This window comes from Nyctibius grandis, chromosome Z (assembly GCF_013368605.1).
Source record: "Nyctibius grandis isolate bNycGra1 chromosome Z, bNycGra1.pri, whole genome shotgun sequence".
Lineage (NCBI taxonomy): Eukaryota > Metazoa > Chordata > Aves > Nyctibiiformes > Nyctibiidae > Nyctibius > Nyctibius grandis.
Window position 1 is genome coordinate 3,635,655 of NC_090695.1, and position 21,601 is coordinate 3,657,255.

A 21,601-nucleotide genomic window follows, 5' to 3' on the forward strand; every position below is an offset into this window, starting at 1 on the left:
TCTGTTTGATTTCTGTGGAGCATTTGCTGCCATGAATACAGGCTGAAGGTGTTGTGTTCACATATACTGTTATAATATATTTGCACAATATATAACTGATGACAGATATCTGACCGTGTGCAAGGAGCTGTATGAACAGAGAATGTAGCAATAAGTTTGTCTTGCTGGTCTCCTAGGTCTTATATTTTTGACCTTCTTTGACTGAAAGTGGGTATCTTACCTTGAATTTTCTGTCGTACATTGTGCTTTGTCTCCTTCTTGAGTACATGTAGATAAAAACCTCTCCCATGCAACACTGTTTAACAAAATCACTCTTAATTTTGTTTTTTCTTAAAAGCCACGCAGGCCATTGTCTCCTTTTCCAACTGTTTCATTGGTAAACACCATGACAATGAGGACCCAAAGGGAGAACTCAAACCAGATTTAACTGACTCAGAGTTCAATTCACTCAGATTTCTGTTCACACAAAACCTTGTAGAGCACAGATAAAGCTTTTTTTTTTGTGCCTACTACAGACAAAGTGAGATTAAGTAGCTTTTGCTCCCCTTGCTTTTCAGCAGAGAATGAAAGGGTACCACAGTAATGAAACTGCAAGCTAACATTGAAGAAGAGGTGCTTGTACATATCTATAGGTACAACTGGGGGGGGAAAAAAAAAGAAAAAAAAGGAGACAAAGTGCAATGCATAACCCATTTCCCAATTTGGAAGGCACTGAGTGCATTTCAGGTCACCGAGAACACTGCCATGTAAGTACTCGAAGCTGAAAATCAATTCAGGTTCTTTCAGCAGCTGTGTGTTATCAGTCTTGCCCTGCAGAACACAGATGTGTAACATTAGGCAGCGCAACAAGAGGGAAAAACTTAATTTGAGAGCAGCTGTTTTAAGACAGATACATAATGGCATTAAAAAAGGAGCACTGCGGTGAGGTGAGAACCAAACAGTATAACCATTAGGCTGAGGAAGCTTTTAGTTTTATTATTGTAACCAGACGCAGACAGAGTACAGTCAATGGCATCCAGAGCCTACGATAAAGGAGGGAGACGAGAGTATGACAATGAATGTGGCTCAGTTAAAAACTACTAATAACAAATAGTCAGACTGTATAGGACTTATTATGCTGCAACAATTCTGGATGCTCAATGGGTAACTTAGGCCCTGCCCTCCTCCAGTTGTTTAGGCACCAGTTTTCACTCATAGTAGCAGGATTAGGTGCAGAGGTTTATTTGAGGATCTGGGCAGTCTAGTTACTCTTCCGCTTTCCACTGAAGATATTGGCACTGCTTATTTCAGGAGGACAAAATCATCGAAAAGTTAAGAGTTGTTCTGCTCTTTTGTTTTGAGACTTAGAGAATACCTTGTTCAAGTACCTTGTTGTATTTCTATTTGCATCTTTACTCCTTGAAATTATGAATTATCTTATGAACACTCAAGGTTTTGTTTTTATGTGCCACTGTAGATACAGAAACTTCTAAAATAGAACACAGTAGTTAGTTAAGAGCATGTCATAATGCTGAACAAAGGCTAAACAAAGGAAATGAAGACTTGCATCTTCAGTTGAAATTAATAAGGAGAGTTAAAATGTACAACAGTAATATACATTTGAATTTAGCAAGGCCATTTGAAAACAACGTTACAGAATCTTTTCTGAAGACATATGTGGCCAAGACCTTGGTTTAATATCTTATCTGAAAATACGCTTATGGTAATTCAGATGTTAAAATGAAAACTGAAAGATAGAAAGTGCTGGGTTTCTCATCATGCAACTGAATGTATAATGAATAAATGTATGAATTCCTTTTACAATAAGCACTTAACATGACTAATGCTCTGTTTTTTCTCAGATTATTTTAGTTTTCTCAAGGCCTACAATACAGCCTTTTTATATGAATAAGGCTAGCAGAGAGGTACTATTTACGTTAAACACTGGATTACTTACTTGCTTGTCTTTTGTAGAAACAGCAGAGATATTCAAAGTGTGAGGTTACTTGTCCTGGTTTGGCCTAACCGGGCCAATTTTCCTTTCAGTGATTTTTACTTTCAGCTAAGTCTCCTTTAAGTAACTGTACTTTCTGAAACTAACTGCATGTTTTGCAGACAGCGTCTGCTTCCAGGACTGATAACTCTCGAAGTTTGTAGTTATCACTGAGGCACCGGTAGGGATGTTGTGCAGAAAGGCTCTTGCTGTACTTGTTCTTGAGAGAAACCAAGGTCACTGCTGAATTCCTCACTGCTTACGAGTGAAGAGCCGAAGGGGGGGTCACACCTGCAGGGGGGAGCAGACAGGGCAGGTGACCCAAAATTGACCAATGAGGGTATTCCATCCCATACACGTCATTCTCAGTATAAAGCGGGGGGATCACGAGGGTCTCGCTCTCTTTCTGCTATGGCCGGTGTCCAAGGAGGACTCCGTCTGTTTTCCTGCTGCCCCCGATCCCGATCCGTGCATCCCTGAATCCAGCTCTCGACCATCGCTAGGCCCAGGCTGGGCCTTCCCGGAGCCTGCCCTGCAGTGCCGGTGGTGACGTGGCTGACTTCAGGGGAGCTCAATCTTGGTTTTGTATATATATTTGTATATATTTGATTATTCCAATATAATTATTATACTCTTTTTCATTATTATAGTTTATTAAAACTGTTTTAACTTTCCAACCCAGAAGTCTCTCTCCCTTTTCCCTTTCCCTTTCCCTTTGGGGGGAGGGGGGGGATAACAGAGAGCATCTGCCACAGGTTTAATAGCCGGCCCAGCTTTAAACCATGACATTACTGAAGGAAAAGTTTCTGTCTGTGAGATTGGAAAGGCAGGGGTAATTTTTTCTCTGTTTGGCAAACCATATGCAAGATTCTTCTGCCTGGAATGATGCTGTCTGTTACCATCACTTTTATGAGTGGGAGCAGGCAGCTTGTGCTCTTAAGACAAAACTGAGCAAAACCTGAAAGATCTGACAAAGACCTGGCAAAGCTAAACAAATGACAGCATAATGGCAAACACAGTTCTATGCTGAGAAATAAAAAGCAGCACCACTGGAAAGAATGATATGAAGTATTCTTAATTGCTGGTATAATTCAGTATTATGTAGCACTAGGCAGGACTGGAAAGGGGATATTTAAGTATCCTAGCTACTAGTCTAGTAATATTTTTCCTACTTGCCTTATTTTAAAAGATACTGCTATCTACACGAGTATTTACAGAATACAAGGCAACCAAATCTGTCAGTTCTACTATTCTAAGCCGTTCATTTCTTATCATGTGTGCATAGCTCATAGGAAGGCAACCTCTGTGACTTGGTGCCCTTGTCTGCAAAATGCTGATAGCAATGCTCACCCAAATTATAAAATACTCATACTTCAGGAAAATAATTATATGCTAAGGGAAATTGTAAGACCAATGTATTTTGATGGGCAGTTCCTGAGACATGCGTATTTTTATCTCAAATAGAAGGACTTCATGTGTAGTAGTTGGTACAGTGGTTTAAGTCCCTGTTGATCCACTCTCTTGTTATTTAAAAATTCCTTGTTGTAAATAGAAACAGCACTCATCCAGAAAAGACATCTGATCATCCTATATTCAGGAGCATCTCTGGATTAAAATGCATATGTAGCAGACAATCTAAGCACACCAAGAGCTGTGTCTCTTGCTGCCTTTTTGGCACACATGGAGAACAACAAGAGGCAGAACTCCAGGTGTGGCTGACTGAGCTTGGATTTCCTTCTGCTAGTTTGGCACCTCCCTAGCCTAATAAAATATATTTTTGACTCATCTATATATGTGAGAATCTGATTGGTTTTAACTGCAATTTATAGTGTATAAGACAGAGAAGAAGAGAGAATATTTATTTAGAAAGAATATAAGCAGAATTAACAAACTAAAGAAAGAAGCAGCTGACCTATATTTCAGGGACTGGAACATGTCTCTAATGCAGATGAAAAGCCCATTCCAACTCCCCTTTCGATTGTACACCATCCAAATCTATTTGTCATGAAGCAGTTACCTGCTCATAGCTGAAAAAGTGCTTTGATTTATTTTTTATGAATCTAGCTTCTCCGGTGCTGAGATAACTGATCGCAACACAACCTTGCATTAATTATTGTAGTTCTGTCTCCAGAATGATGTCGTATAAAAAAGGAAAGCCAAAAAAAGAGGATGTATTCATTTACAAAAAAAGCACCAGATAACAAAAGACTTGAGGAAGAATTCTTTCATTTCTTTCATAAAACTACAAAGGACAATCAAACAATTAAGAAAAAAAAGTTACAAAGTGCCTTTTGAAAAAACATATTTTCTTGGTTTAAATGAGGTATTCAGTAAAGGAGGAAAGAATGAATAATAAAAAAGAATAGGTGTCATTAAGAAAACAGTTGTATTTGTTTGTTTCCCACCCTGGAAAACAGTAAATGGTCAGTAATAATTCAAGCCAAGTAGTGTAATTTTTTAAGCCAAAATTTTAATCTATTTTTATTTTTAACATTTATAGGAAATAAAATCGTTAAAGAAGCCCATATTCTATATGGAAAAAAAAAAAAGAGAATAATTCTCTTTAAAAATTAAGTTTTACCAGATATTTTAACTATTCAGTTCATATAGTGTCCTTGTTTGGACTAAAATACAACCATCTTTCCTTTCAGAGATTATTGCTTTCAGCTAAGCTTTTCTAAGTAACTGCACTTTCTGACACTAACTGCATGTTTTGCAGACAGTGTCTGCTTCTAGGACTGATAACTCTCGAAGTTTATAGTTATCACCGAGGCATCTGTAGGGATGTTATGCAGAAAGGCTCTTGCTGTACTTATTCTTAGAGAAACCAAGGTCATGGCTAAATTCCTCACTGCTTACGAGTGAAGAGCCGAAGGGGGGGTCACACCTGCAGGGAGGAGTAGACAGGACAGGTGACCCAAAATTGACCAACCAGATATTCCATGCCAAACATGTCATTCTCAGTATAAAGCTGGGGAATCATGAGGATCTCGGGCCTCTTCTGCTATGACTGGCATCCAAAGAGGACTTTGTCCATTTCTCTCCTGCCTCCAATCCCGATCCGTGCATCCCTGAATCCAGTTCCTGTCCGTCGCTGGGCCCAGCCTGGGCCTTCCCGGAGCCTACCCTGCAGTGCCAGTGGTGAGGTGACCGACACCACAGGAGCTCAGTCTTGGTTTTGTATATATTTGTATATATTTAATGATTTCAATTATTATTATTATACTCTTTTTCATTGTTATTGTTTATTAGAACTGTTTTAACTTTCCCACTCATAGGTCTCTCTCTCTTTTCTCTTTTCCTTCCCCTTCTGGGAAGGGGTGAAGGAGTTAATAGAGAGCATCTGCCACCGGTTTAATAGTCAGACCAGCCTTAAACTGTGACATGTATTCATATGTTCATGTATTATACAGATTGTAAGGATGTAAGATTTTTTATTTCATTTTTTCTCTTTGGTACCTACAAAATTCTCATTCCTTCAGTGTGTGTTTGAATCATGGTTATATCTCACAGCCATATCAATAAACTCCATCCACAATTTTTTCTTATAATACCCTATCTGTCTACTGCATTTTACCTAAACTAAAAGCTGGAACCTTACAGTTAGCCTCATAGAAAAAGACTAATACTGAACTTAATGTAAGAAATATAGTTATTGTCTGATTTATTGTCTGATTATTATTCTCATCTCTTTCTTGTACCTTAGCTTAATGTTTTACTGAAATGGCCCTCAGAATTTGGCCTTTTAATAACTAGCAGTCCTTAGAGCCGTAGGATATAAAATCCAGACACAAGTGGCTTAGTAACTCCCAGTTAACTTTAAAGGGAGCATTATATTAGTATTGTAAATTAATTAGGTGAAAGAAAATATAATGTACTGAAACACTGTAAATAATGTAAGTATACTAGACAGCATTTGTAATAATGTGAATAATTTTTAAAGAGAGGAGATTAGACAGTGAGTTTGCTCGTGCTCCTGAGGAAGACTTTCCTGCTTTGTTTTATATACATTCAGATGCCATTTCAGTGGAACATCTACACTTCAGTTCTCTGTCCATATGTAAACAGCATGTTCCTCCCAAATCTCAGGGTTTCTGATTCCTTAATGTGACCATAAGGTGTACAATGTTGCCTAGACTAAAAAGACTAGCCATACAATAGTTCCTTTTGAAATCCTTTAGGAAGCATGCAAATACTCCAGGGTTTCTGCTTAACATTATAGCTACTAATAAAACAAAAATATGTTAACTGGTTCCAACGTACACACATAACCAACTCTTGATCTCTAAGAGGTTGTTTCTTTCCAGGTTAATGCCTGTACCCTGTAATATTTTACTGAGTAGAATAAAGATGTATGTCTATGTAATCCTTCTCTCAGCTCTATTTCCATTACTTCCTAAATGAAATCTCTGTTTAAAAGTATTAAACGTAGACCAGAGCTAAATGGTACAGCTCTTCCACTCTTAGCTTGCCTTCTTGGTCTATATGACATGAGGTGGGAAGCATGGTTTTCAATCTATGCATCTTCCTTCTGACTCCTGCACTGGAAAAATGAGGAGTGAAGATGATGACAATGATTCTGGCACATCTTTGTGAAGTGTTTTAAGTTCTGTAGTTTGAGAAAACACAATAAATGATCATAACTCATTGGGTTTGTACATTCAGTGTTCTTTGCAAAGTAAAAGGGTTATAAACACAGTCTCACTCCAGCTTTTAACAGTTGAAACTTCACTGATTACAGTGGCATGATATTGGGGTACACCTGGAGTAGCTCAGCAGGATATTAGACGTAGATATCTTACATTTACTTACTGAAAGCTATAACTTATATTCAGAGGCCAGGGGGTCTTTTAGTTATAGCTAAGTCTGAACTCCTAATTCATTTCCTTAGAAAATAAGACAGGATTTATCTAGATTCCAGCTTAATTTTTACCCAAGTTGTATTTAAGTATGCAAATGTCTTTCTGCATTAACTGTTTTAAAGCTACTGCATTAAAACTCACATTGGTCTAAGTAAAGAGAGAAAGAGGACCATGGCATATTGGCTTTAAAGTAGTCTGCTGCCGAGCCAAGAGTGCAAGCTAAATTTAGGCCAGTCATATGTTAATTATGTATGCATGAATGTAATGCAAATGGGAACCCACCTGCATGCAAATATATTAATAATATTTTATAGTGTTAATAGAATTCATATGAAGGAAATAGCATATTTGATTTTATGTATTTTCATATTTTGTTTTTCATTTTTAGTTAAGAAAAAAAGATAAAAAATAAAAAAAAGGCCTACTGCACACATCATTGTCGTGCTGTAGTAGATTACTTAAGCCGTTAGTAGCCTAATTCATTCCGTATGGTACCTCTTTGGCATGGAGTTTCTTATTCAGCAATCCCTACAAAGAGATTTATTGACTGAAACATATGCTGGTTGGAGTGCTCTGGCTTTCTCAGCAAGGCAATGTATCACACAATTAATTAAGCCACTGGGTCATCCTAATATCAATGGGATTAGGTATTTGCTTAGAGAGAGGCGTGTGCCTAAGTAATTTGCTGAACTGAGGCTTAAAAGAAGCAGGAGAGTCATGGAAATTACTGTATGTGATTAGTCATTAAGGATAGCTTGCCACTGACTGCTCAGGAGTGGGCTGGGTTAAGGCCATCCAAAATCCTTTATATCCAAATTCTTTAGTTTTTCCTTTGTGTAGGTAGAAAGTAGGTTTTTACACGCTTTATAAAATGTCATACGATGCAAGATATGTAATAGGGCACAAATTGGAATGTCCTGAGCATTCAAGCTACCTGCAATATAATCCCATATTATAATAGCAATGTTATCTCACTAGTCATTGAGAGCCTAGTCCTGAGGGTTGCTGGCAGCCAGGGCTTGCAGGATTGAGTTTTTGAACAGGACCAGCCATATGCTCATGATGATTAATGACACTTCTCAGATGCATTAAATGCACTTGTCTTGTCTTCACACCTCAATGCACAGCCAAAGAATAATATCAGTCACCAAAACCACTCAGGCTGCTATGCATTATTGTTTAATTAAACAACACGGATAATTTCCAAGACTATTTCAAGTATAAACATGGCCTGATATCTAAGCTCTATTTAACCTTAGGAAAAAAGTACAAATGTTGAGAGGGGAATGAAACTGAAATGTGAGGAAAACAACTTATGTAAAGAGTAGTTCACTTTTTTTTTTTTTGTTTTTCTCCTTCTAAATTTAGTTTGACAAAATCATGAGGTAAGGGAATGGCCCACCAAGCAGTTTTTCCCTCCTCCAGCCCCAGCCATGATGACTGTGAAAACACTGGTTACAGAATTTATTTTAAAAAATCTATTTACATCCTCTCCAGAGATATACAGAGGTCTAATTAATTGCTCTGATTTATCTGAGCCAGAAGCCCCCTTCAGCCACAGGGAGACTTTACCAGTAATTTAGACAACCTTTAGCTTGAAACTATTTCCTGGAAAAGCTCTGTGGAAGTGTGATTGTGGTAAGTAAAAACCACCCTGCTGCATAGCGCCAGCACAACATCTCTGAAGCTTTGTGACTTAAACACTACCTGTGCTCTGTGCTATCCTTTTAATGAGAGACAAATTTACTTCTTCTGTAATATTTTGCAGTAGTGTAATAGAAAAGACTAGATGACTCCCTGTAGCTAATACTTTGTAGTGATGCTATGATTTCAAACAGTGTCTTTTTGACTTAAAAGAAAGCAAAGTTAGGTCAGATTTGTGAGCTTTTGAAAAGCCTACTCCAAACTAGCAAAGCTATTTCATTTTCCATTCTCTGAGCCACTCCTATGCTTAGCCATACTGCACTGTGTTTTTCAGAGGATGCCTATAAAACTCAAGTCCGAATTGATGATGAACCAGCCTATTTGGACATTCTAGACACTGCTGGACAGGTGAGTAGTCTCACAATGTGAACCATTCAATCAGAGATAAACCCAAAGATTTTAACCTCGGATATATGGGTCACAGAGCTAGAAACAAGCTTCCCTGTTCAGACATAAACCGAGCAGTGGTAGAATAACATTGAGGAATTAACAAAGGGGAAGATTAGAGGAGTAATTCAGTGGTATAGTACAACTTCAAAATCTGACCAGAAGAGACAGAAAAATTTAATCACATAGAAGATAAAAAGCTGTTTGTTTCTTTTTCTCTTGTATGCAGAAACATCTATCACAGTTACGGAATGAATAAATGCTGGTTTTCATTTGACTTACGTGTTTATCATTCCTGCTTTTCTATATTTTACAGGAATCTTCTAGTCTACTTGTAAGTCAAGTATTTTGTTACCATTCTTCTCCTCCCTACATTATATTTAAGCATCAAATGCTCACCCATAAGGAAAAGATCTTAATGCTAAAATTAACACACTGTGTATGTATAATGCATATGTGCATGTGTGAGCATTAGTCAGGGAATTAAGTTTCACATACAGTGAGTGAAAAGAAGGAGTTAAATGCAAGATTTTCTTCCACCTGACTCTGTTCATCCCCTTTCCCCCTCAAAATGTTTTTATTGTTTAATCAAAATGTTGCAACAGGTTGATCTTTTCCTGAGGTATACGTGAGCTTCTTTTTGAAAGCTTTGATAGTTTAATGAGTTTCCATAGTGTGTGTGCACCTTGTACAGGACGGAGTCAGTCAACAAGGACAGTAGATCCTTAAAACAAACAAATAAAAAAAGATTTAGGAAGTATAAGCCTGGAAAGCTTGATCTCAGCTTCCCAAATGTCTGAACTCACCTTAGCTAGACACTGGAAATGGTGAGAAATGCAGTCTGCTGCCAGGAATTAGAATGGTATCAAGTTGTATAAACTGAATGTAGTTCAGGGGGACTGTGGCATGAGTTTTACACGTGAATGAAATATAGACCAATTTCAAAGTGAACTCAACCCAGTTTCCAGAATCAAAAGATGCCCTGAATTATTTTTCCTTGACCCAAAACTATACAGTCTCAGCAGTTAGTTAACCAGTGACTTGCTACTGAGTCTTTTGTGAAAGTGTTTGATACCCCAGAAAATTTAAGCTGAATTTTAAGGCATGTATCCAAAGCTGTGAATTTAATTGACCTAGAATTTATTATTATAACAGGCCCAAGAATTTTCTTATCCATAATAGCCCTGGCATAGCTTCAGCAATGATTTGGCTGGGGAAAAGAGGGAACATCATAGTTGCTACTCAATATGTCTGAAAATATCTGTACTTCTGTTGGAGAAGGGGAAGCAACATGTTCTTTGCTCACTCAGGAAGTCTGAGCCTAGTAACTTCTGCCCTATGTTGTCATTAGTACACAATCACTAGGGGAATTATATCTCCAGCTGTTTAGTCTTGTAAGGTTTTATGTGTTGGGGACCTCCTGTGTTATCCTTTAATATAGTTCACTGTCTACATCTACTTCATTCTACTCTAAATTATCCCTATTTTTTAGAGTTAAAATGCTAAAAAATAAAACACTTTCTTGCCCGGAGCTGAAGAGAAAAGATGAGTCAGAGTTTACGTGTCCAGTTTTTTGCTAATGGAAAGAGGAGCAAAATGTCATACAGGATATTATATTATTATAATATGTTGTAAAAAACAAGAGGAATAATTTCTTCCAGTTCAATTTTTCCTATTTGTTCTTGTTACTAGAAAAATAAAAGTTTGTGTTGTTTATAAAATAAAGATAGAATGAGATACTGATAATTTTTTTCTCTTCCTAACCCCCACTGTCACGGCTTAACCCCAGCTGGCAGCTAAGCACCACACAGGCACTTGCTCACTTCCCCCTGGTTGAGATGGGGGAGAGGATGGGAAGGCTAGAAGTGAGAAAACTCGTGTATTGAGATAAATACAGTTTAATAGGTAAAGCAAAAGCCATGCACACAAGCAAAGCAAAACAAGTAATTCATTCAGTACTTCCCATCAGCAGGCAGGTGTTCAGTCATCTCCAGGAAAGCAGATGGAAGTAACTGCGGAAGACAAACACCATCACTCCAAATGTCCCACCCTTCCTTCTTCTTTCCTCAGCTTTATATGTTGAGCATGACATCATATGGTGTGGAATAATATCCCGTGGGTCAGTTGGTGTCAGCTGTCCCAGCTGCGTCCCCTCCCAACTTCTTTTGCACCCCCAGCCTCCTTGCTGGTGGGGTGGTGTGAGGAGCAGAAAAGGCCTTGACTCTGTGCAAGTACTGATCAGCAGGAACTAAAACATCTCTGCATTATCAACACTGTTTCCAGCACAAATCCAAAACGTAGCTCCATACTAGCTACTGCGAAGAAAATTAACGCTGTCCCAGCCAAAACCAGCACACTCTCCACCCCTTATTCCATACCATCTATGTCATGCTCAGGTCCCACACTGTCCAATGCATCCTCATTCACCACCACCCCACTTCTCATCTTTTGGTACAATACACAGGTATCATTCCCTTTAGTCTATGGACCACCCCTGTAAAATGTCTGTAAAATGTCCACAAATGTCCACAAAATGTCCACTTAGTTTATTTAGTCCATGACTTTGGGCTCCATCTGTTATAGAGGTCACTCAGGACAGGAAAGGTGGTGTGTTGCATGGTGTTACTGGGCACCAAAGCCAACTCAGATAGGATCACTGCTGCACTTACACTGCTTCTTGTGAAGCTTGACCTCCATTGGTTCAGGTAGTTTCTGCTATAGTAATTCCTTTAATGTGCAACTGAAATAATGGCTTACAACAACTTAAAGGTATTTCCATTACAATCCCCACCTCTGGTCCTTTTGGGCCAGGTTATAGGGTTTAACATTGCAATGAACTCCTTCCCTTGCTCCTAGCCTGGCTGGCAACAAGGCATTCCTCCTACAGTCATTCCCATAACATGCAACTCAAATTCCAGATTACTACAAGTTAAAGGTATATCCATTACAGTCTCCATCTCTGGCCCCTTTGGACTAGACCATTGGGTTTAGCATTGCAATGAACTCCTCCCCTTGCCCTTGCTCCAGCTTGGACTTATACACAGACTGCAGTTACTTAGGGGAGTATCTGCTCCAAGTGGAGCCTTGTCCATGAGCCACTGTCTGTCCAGGGGTGTACCTGTTGCAGCATAGTCTTACACAGCCACAATCACTTTGAGGTGCACCTGTTCCAGCATGGTCTTCTCCATGGGCCACAATGCCTTCAGAGATGTACCTGTTCCAGCGTGGCCATATCCCCAGCCACAGTCCCTTCAGAAGTAAACCTGATCCAATACAGCCTTACCCATGGCTGCAGTCCCTCCAGGGGAGTACCTGCTCTGCCGTGGGCTTATCCATGGCCACACGCTTTGAGGTGTTCCAGCATGACCTCATATACAGCCACTGATGCTTCAAAGTGTACCTGCTGCAGCATGGACTTATCCATAACCACAGATGCTTCGAGGTGTACCTTTTCCAGCGTGGACTTATCCTGGGGCCACAATCCCTTCAGAGGTACACCTGCTGAGGCACAGACATAACCATGGCCACAGACACTTTGAGAGGTACCTCCTCTGGCATGGGCTTATCCATGGCCACAGACGCTTCAGGTTGTCCTGCTCCCTACTCCTGCATGGACGCATCCCCAGGTCACAGTCCCTTCAACTCAAGTTCACACTGGAGTTCAGCCTGTCCAGCACAGCAGCATAAAACCAGCAACGATTCAGTGGCCATCTGCCAGAACAAGCATACAGCCATTGCTGTTATTAAAATGTTCCCAGGCGCAGCAGAGTAAGACGATAAGCAATACAGCAATACAGCAAGCAGCGAAAGCAAAAAGCAGCCACTAATGAGCACAAGACTCTAATTTACATGAAGGCAAGCAAGCCCCATGGCAAGAACAGGAGCCTGCCAATTAATAGCTAAACAACAATAACAGCTATAAATTCGATCTAGGATGTTCCAGTCAAATCTGTTGTTATCTCGAACCCTTGAGCTCCATGTTGGCCACCAAAAAGGACTGTCATGGCTTAACCCCAGCCAGCAGCTAAACACCACACAGCCACAGTTGGGATGGAAGAGAGAATCGGAAAGTTAAAAGTGAGAAAACTCATGGGTTGAGAGAAAGACGGTTTAACAGGTAAAGCAAAAGCCACGTGCACAAGCAAAGCAAAACAAGGAATTTGTTCACTGTTTCCTATTGACAGGCAGGTGTTCAGCCATACCCAGGAAAGCAGGGCTCCATCACGCGTAATGGTTACTTGGGATGACAAACACCATCACTCTGAATGTCCCACCCTTCCTTCTTCTTCCCCCAGCTTTATATGTTGAGCATGACATCATATGGTGTGGAATATCCCTTTGGTCAGTTGGGGTCAGCTGTCCCAGCTGTATCCCCTCCCAGCTTCTTGTGCACCCCCAGCCTACTCGCTGGTGGGGTGGCGTGAGGAGCAGAAAAGGCCTTGACTCTGTGCAAGCACTGCTCTGCAGTAACTAAAACATCTCTGCATTATCAACACTCTTTCCAGCACAAATCCAAAACATAGCCCCATAGTAGCTACTATGAAGAAAATTAACCCTACCCCAGCCAAAACAACACACCCACCAAAATCAAACCCTTTATTTTTGTGGGTCTTTTTTTCATTAGAGCAAGTATTTTTTTAATATTATTTTATTTTCTCTCAACTTCTTTTAAAATAAAAGAAAATGGAGTGCAGTCTTCAATCCTTTTGAAAGATTTTTTTAGATTCAGCAAAAAATATCCCTATGTACTGACTTTTTAAGTATCTGAAAATATTACATTTTCCAGTTTAAATAAAGTTTTGTCAGTCATACTCACTTTTTAGGAAAAATTCCCCACAAAACTGTACAATTTTTACATATCAAAAAGCTAGAACAAAACTTCATTTTTAATTGGGAAGGGGGTTATTGCCAATATTATTAATTTTAACAGAACTGACAAGTGTTAAGGCAAAAAAAAAATCAGAATAATGCAACCAGTGAAAGCTGGTGAGAAGAATAGTAGAGAAAAACTAGAAGGTTGAAAATTTTGTTTCAAGAAAAGGCCAAAATATTCATAATATTAGAGGCCCATGGAGTGTAATAACCATGTAATGAAATGTGGCGCAGAGGTTTTAAGGTCAATCAGAGACCTGTGGCAGCAGCACCACACACTCTGCAGATACATCAGTCCAGGACATTGTACAGCCTGGGCGTAGCTATTCTACCTCAAGATGCAAGTTGAACAGATATAAGAAAACCTCTGCTTTAAATTTCCCTGTTTTTCCAGTGCAGGCGGACTTCACTGAAACATGTGTCAGTATATCTGTACTAGGAAGCTCTTCCCACTTTCCTACACCCCCATTTTTCAGAAACTGACTGTTCTAAGTATCCTGGATTTAGCTGCTTGTCTTTGCAGATGTCTTTGAATTTGTTACGTCTTTATCTGCACTACACAGCTCCAGAATAAATCAAGGTCTAATACAACTCCTGTTGAAGTCAACAGCTAAAACAGCCTCCTTCCTCACAGAAGGCTTAATCATGCTCTCGCTGAAGTTCAAACTGAAATCCTGCTGTGACTTTGGTGACTCGGGGTAAAAATCCAAAGCACCCAGTTACCCTGATGATGGTGTGCTCTGATGGTACCTTGCTGGGTTTCATGTTAAAGCAGAGACAGTGTAACAGCTTCTAAATCATGTAGTGGAAATCCCATTTCCCTCTGGGTGTCCTTGCAGTCATAAATACTTCATTATCAACTTTGAATAATGACTTTAATCACTTCAGAAGATCAAGGAGCTAAAATTGTAATTCTTCCCTATTTGGGAAGTCAAGAAGTCAGCAGAGAAACTGACTGAAGTTAATGCATTTTTGTTGTTGTTCTCGAGAATATGTTTCACCAAATATGCTTCTTTCCCAGCTGCAGCTGTGTACTAACTAAACACTTCAACACTGACCAAATATTGTGATTTGCTAATAATTAACATAGTTCTTTATTGTCAAGTTCAGAGTTAAAAATCCACTTCTGATTTCATACCTGAAATTGGATAAAAATCTTTGATATTCTAACTGATAGATACAGTTTGGAGCACCAAAAACCCAGATGGTGCTTCAGAAATACTTTTCTGGTTCTCAAATTTCTGAAGTTAAAAAACATTCAAACAAAGTGAAAACCAGAAACATGAATGAGATGTTAGCATTCCTCGTCTAGTTATTGATCTTTGTCTTCTCATGCATAAACATAGACACTATTAAATACAACAAATTGCTCCTCTCAGGAAGCAGACTGATGTACCATGAACTCTGGATACGTATTTTCTACATCATCATTTGTTCTTTAGTGCTCTTCCAATATTGTTTTTCCACTGAAGATACAGCAGGAGACATATTCTTAATGTATGTAGGGCTAGTGCAAGTAATTATGCTTCACTAAACTCAGCTACCCTTGCTTTTCACCACTCGCTGCACCTGGCAGCAGGGTAGCATGTCCTTGCTCACCACAATCAGCTTCAGACAGAATAAGGTTATGTTTACCTGAGAGAATTTCAAGAGCAGGTATTGCTGATGTAGCTGTTCATAGCCAAATAGTCACAAACAGCACTTACTTGAGCAGTTCCTACCATAAGGCCTGAAAACGTAGCAGGCAGCAAGAAGGAAATTAACAAAAAATTGATGTTCATTTTCTTTTTCAATGACACAACTGAATCTAGAAGACATATATCCTTAGCCTCACATTTGCTTCTAGAAGAAGCTACCAGTGATGCCTTTGGCTCTTCCTTATCTAGAAGTTCTCTTCTTAAACCAAAAGTTTTCTTTTTGCACCTACATTTCAATTAAAATGAAACCAAAAAGCAGATAAAAACAAACAGAGAATAAATGTGAGGCGGAGCTTCAGGAGGAATTTTATTTAGTTAGCTTTTAACCCTCTAGGCTAGCTACAAGTTACTATGTGGAGTAAATAATAAAATAATGGAAAACTGCAAGTGTAAACTAGCTTGAGCTTCCTTGTTCAGCCATGCTCATGGGACGTTTTTTGAGTAACTCTCCCTTGAAATTCACCCACGTGCCTCTCTCTACCCCATAAGGTTGGGAGAGGTGTTGTGGGGGAGGTAGTTCTGGGTTCTCCCTTTTCTTATTCAGTGCATCATAAACCTCGTCTGCTTTTGCATGTGTTTGATTTAAAATTGTCTAAACTCTTTGATTTCCAGGAAACTTGTGGGTGCAAATGAAAGGACATTCAGACCTCAAGCCCTTCATTCTGTGTTCAGTTCCCTTCACAATTATTCTCAGAGAGTGACAACCCCCAACTGCTCCAACTGTGCACAAAAAGCCTCCACACAGAGGTATAGAAACCTTCTGTTCACTCATTTACGCTTTCTCACTCTCTCTTCTAACTTAAAAATATGTTGCTACTTCTGGAGCCCAGTTTGAATTCCTCTTCATGGAGCATACACAGCAGTTATCTCTCCTGCTGTATTTATAAACTGTTGACTGACACAGGAGCTTTTATTCTTGCCACAGCTTTCCTCCTGAGTACACATTACCCAACCTCCCTGTTTAGACCTCACGCTGAAAGTTAAAACAGCAGTAGACAGAGTTCCCTTCACCAAAAAAGAATCTGAGATGACCCTACGTAGAAGAAGTGAAATTGGTTTTGGACACAAAGCAGGCAGATATGCAGAAAAATGGATTTCTGTACCTGTCATTGAGACAGTATGTTTCAAGATTATTGCACCAATTTTTGCTCGTTAAAATATGAGCTTTTTATGATAAACTTAGTGCACCAGCATATTTCCCAGGTGTGAGTCAGAGAGTTGAAAAATTGACCTTAAAATGTGATGGCATGTCATTTCAGGGAGATTTTCCTTTGTCTGGAGTTGTGTGTATGAATTCATTTCCAGGCAGACACTTTTCAACCTGACAACAACAGTGTGCTCTGTAGTGAAATTCGTCTCTCAAATTGCTAGCAAATCACAGGACATGTTTATCCTGCCAGCCTCCAGGACTATGATTTTTACCCCCTGCTTCAAGCTTTGAAGAGGAACCGTATTAGTCCCAAGAGCCCTTCAGATAAACACACTTTCTCAGACTAAACAGTATAGTCCGATGACTCACTCAGGCTGTTATCTGAGATCCTTCTGTTATTATCTAAACATGCTGCTCTAATCCTGAATCAATGGAAGTTGAATTTCGAACTACTCTGCTACAGCTTATCTCAAGGAAATGTAAAATGCCTCTTTGGCAGTAATTATATTTTAATGGGCCTTTACAGCATGTTCTTTTAAGGGGAAAATAATTTTAGTGTACTTTCTGCTAGGTACTGTAGTGAATAAATGAAATCCATTTTATTTTTAAAGCGTTGTGGTAGTGAATTAAGTAACAACCATTAACACAGTGTATTAGGTGAAGAACATTAATTTTATTTTCTTTATATGTTGTTGTTTCACAGGCTGATGATGACATGCTTAGAAAGTCAAACCATAACACTGAAAATCTGGTGGATTCTCAAGACAAGATGTTCTGCACTTTCTAGGGAGAACTAAAATCTCTCCCATGACCAAGTTATTTTATTTGGGAATGGACAGATTTTGAAGAAACATTTATTTGGCACAAATATTGTGTGAAAACACAGTTCCAGTAAATAATAGATTAAACTGCAGACCTGACTCTAATTTTCTTAAAATTATAGGCAAAATATTCTTCAGCTTCAGTGTGAAAGGATCTAGGCATATACTGTCAAAAAAAGAGAATATATTAGTTCAGCAAGAACAGGCAACTAGCAACTAAGATCCCCAACTTCCTTTCCTGTCCCTGTCAATGAATGAATCATGGTGCAATAAAGGATGAATCAGTTTGTATTTCTAGGCCTGCATTTATCTTTCTGACAAACAGGTGCAATAAGATCTTGAGGGGAGCAGGTATTTAGGGTGAACATCAGGCTTTACTGAATCTAGTGATACTGATTTCCTGCCCCTTGCTACCAGTCCACTTCAGTAAAGTCAAAGCTAGGGGTTCCATATTTCAGGTGGAGAAATACATACCAGAGTTGCCTGTTCTTTTTCAATAAATTCTTCTTTTTTCTCTTGAAATGCTTTCTCTCTTGCTGTTCTTTGTCTTTCTTTAATTAATAACTTCCACAAATAGATAAGTATACAATGATACTGCTGAATGATTTATGACCTTTTTAATAAAATAAGAACATTTAAAAGAAGAAAATATTACAAATTCTGATAAAAGTAGCAAAATCCTTTTTTCTCCTTTCCAGATATTTCTGGTAGCATTTCTTTGGGGTTTTTTTTGTGTTCTGGTGTACATTGTATGGAAAACATCTATACAAACACATCCCATATGATTAAACTTCATCCAGATGTTTCACAAAACTGTGATTATGTAAACCTGCTTTTTCTTCTAACATTACAAACTGTATTGTATACTTTCTCTTTCCTCTATTGAATGGCACTGAAGCACTTTGGAGTTATTTCCAGCAGACACTGCACATGCTCTAAGTGTGTCCTGATTTCTTTATATATATGTGACTGTCCTAGATAATCTCACTAGGAATTCCATTTTACAGAGTGTAGTTTAGAAGCAGCTCTACACAGACCAGGGACTCCAGTGGACAGAAAACTATGTTCTACCTGTACCAGTTTTCACAAAATTCACATCAAGAAGGTATTTCCAGGACTAAAAACTTGACTTGCACGCTGAGAAAACAAGTATGTGTAACAGCACCACCTGGTGCCATATGACCTGACAATAAAAAATGACCAAGAGAAGGGTCCTTTGCAGAGTGGGGTGTTAATACTTCTCAGGAAAAGCAATTGTCCCAAAGAACTGTAATTTTCAAAACTTATTTGTCTTTCATGCTATACTGTAGCTGCTGGATACTCTACTGGTATATTGAATGGTGGTGTCTCCAGACAAAAACAAAAGAAAAGAGCAAAAAATTTACATAGTCTTATCCGAATCATCCAAACCTTTGAATTGCAAAACTGCATGACATATTTGGCTGGAAGAGGCTTTCTAAAGATGTTGCTTTCATTTTACACTGGCAGGAGGGGGCTGGAAAAGCCTAAAAACAAAAAACATCTTCCACAGCTGAAGTTCCAATAGTTTTGTCCCAGAACCTGGAAGTGGCATCTCTCCTTGACTAAAAATAAAAAATAATAAGAAAAGGTAAACCTCAGCAAGTCTGGAACTCCATAGCTTGTCACCGCTCTTTTATAATATGGGAAATGTTATTGCATCTATCCAGATTTTTAAAAGAGTAAAAGAAGACCAAAGTAGAAATTCAAGACAATAATTAGTGAAAATATGGAACATTTTCTGTTTTCTTTTTTAAAATGGATATATTTCAGACGTATTTTTCTTGCTTTCATAGAAGCAAACTTTCATAACTTGCACAGATTTTTGTGCCTATTTTTATTTTGTGCCTAATGTCTGAGGAGAATAAATAGTTGCCACAGGAGTTCCATGTCATTATCAGAGCAGCAGGATGATGTGAAACAGAACATGCCAGGGAGTAATCTTTTCTTTTAGAAAAACAAAAACCCCAAAGCTTAGCAGTAGGTGTATCGGCTGTACCTGTGTAAGAAATCAGATCTTCTCTTCCTTACAGCAGGGTACCTGACTAACACCTTGAAGCGAGCTGAAGAAGTCAGACTCCACTAACTTTCAAAATTGCAGAGAAATTGTGTCCTTGTATTGGGCAGTCTTGGCATATCTCAGAAGTTACTCAGCATGTTTCAGAATCTATTGATCTAACCTAGATATCTCATGACTTACAGTTTTGGAGCTCTCTCTTTGTCCTAACAGCTTTTTTCCTAAATAAATTAAAATTATTCCCCCATTTTATAGGCAGACATAAGGACTATGCATCTGAAAATGGAACTTGGTATCATTTACCCTGCCAGAAGTGATTTAGCTTCAGTTAAACTATTCCTGATTTACTTTAAAGCCTAGATATTTTACTAATAGATCTGGATGAAATCTTCAGTGTATGTTGAATATATGAAGTGATGATCAACTCCATAACATGTTAGACATTTGTTTGAATAGTTAGAGAAGAATTGGTTCCACTGTACATCTCTTAGTGCAGGATAGCTGCATTTCATATGAAGGTACTTCTGAGATATTGTAGTTGCATTGTAGATGCTCACAGTTGAGGTAATGCATTCTTGCTCTTTTAGCTAAGGCTCTGTTCCCAGAAGTCCCCAGAAGGTCACTGAGAGTGGTGTTGCAGGATTGTATAGAAGACAATCCACTGACTATGTCTGTGGACATAATGCTACCTAGTCATCTCACCTGCACCAGAAATATTAGTGCAAAAAAAAAAAAGAATGGTGTGATCTCCTTCATGCTGGAAGTCACAGGGACATGACAACTCACTCCTTTTGTGTCACAAAGTCATACCAGATTTTAAGGTTGTAAGCAATACCAAATCAGTGCAGCTATAACGTAGGTGTTTTGCATTTGTATTGGTGATGATTTATGTAGTCCCTAGGGAGCACATCCCTCAGATAAACACAGAACTAAATTTCAGTGGCAGAAACGAGTGCACAACTGATTGAATGTTACAAAAGTCTAAAAAAAGCCATCCTGCAGGTTGTTTGCTTCCTTTTTTTCCCCTTCTTCAGATTCTTAGTTCAAATTATATCTCTGGTGATGAGCAGGGCACAGGGGAGGGGAAAGAAATACCTATGTTGTGGAATTTTTAAGGCAAGCACACTTGTTATGGAAGTCATCATAAGAGAATATATATGCAAACCACAATATCATTTGCAGTCATTTATCAGAGCAATGAGGTGTCTGACTCCATAGCCTCCCGATTCACTTCTGCAAGGCTGCACGAGCCTTACTGGGGAAGATGACAAGTCTGCAATCCCCATGTAAGATGACAAGAGATTATTTGAACCCCTGGTGAGCGCTTGCTTGCAGCTTCAGTCATTACATCTTCACTAGTGGGTTGTTGTCTTCTTTTTTCCCCTCTGCTGTTTACTAAAATGTAATTACCGAGCTATTAATTCTTTCCCTTTACCATTTATGATGCATTTGTGATAAAAGGTGAAAATTGTCTTTATTCTTTCTTGCATACCAATGAGGAGGGGGAAAAGCATTATATGGTGCATGATAAAACCAAGTGCATTTGGGGGTTTTAGAGGTAGTTAACAATGATTGCTTCAGTGCCTGCGTTTACGAGAAAATTACTAAGGTGTTTATCCCTAAGAGAGAAACCATTAACATTAATATGAAAGAAAAAGACAGTTCTCTGAGTTTGGGAGTGTAGCACTGAGGCATTTTTACTGGCATTGTGGAAAATTGATGTGGTGATTTCATCCATATTTTGGGGTGAATGAAAAGTAGATATCATCTCCCAGGTGAAAGACTGCATATTTTCATTACTGCATAAGACAAACCATCTTTGGAAGAGCAGGATTAATAAAGTTAACAAAAGCACAGTTGCAGCAAACTGCCAAATATCACTTGAAAGCAGGAGGGCAATTAGAGTGGGAACATTGGGAACGTCAGTGCAGAGAAGCTGCACTGGTGGAAGGGTCTGAGTGCAGTGCAGGTTATTTAGTAGTTCCTTACTGAGAAAGAAGGGTCACTGTGTGATGTTATTTTTTGAATTCCTGAGTTATTTTATTGGAAGTTGTTCTCATTTGTCTTATTTTCCTTATTTGTCTTGGTTTTCCTTATTTAT

At 38.8% G+C, this 21,601-nt stretch overlaps 1 protein-coding gene across 1 annotated transcript in view; it reads left to right on the forward strand.

Moving 5' to 3' along the window:
* The window catches only part of RIT2 (Ras like without CAAX 2), a 199,020-nt gene that overhangs the window by 72,936 nt on the left and 104,483 nt on the right, over positions 1–21,601 (forward strand). Inside the window, exon 3 of the mRNA XM_068423583.1 lies at positions 8,813–8,886. Within this exon, the coding sequence (XP_068279684.1) occupies positions 8,813–8,886 (74 nt within the window). The remainder of the gene's footprint in view (positions 1–8,812; positions 8,887–21,601) is intronic.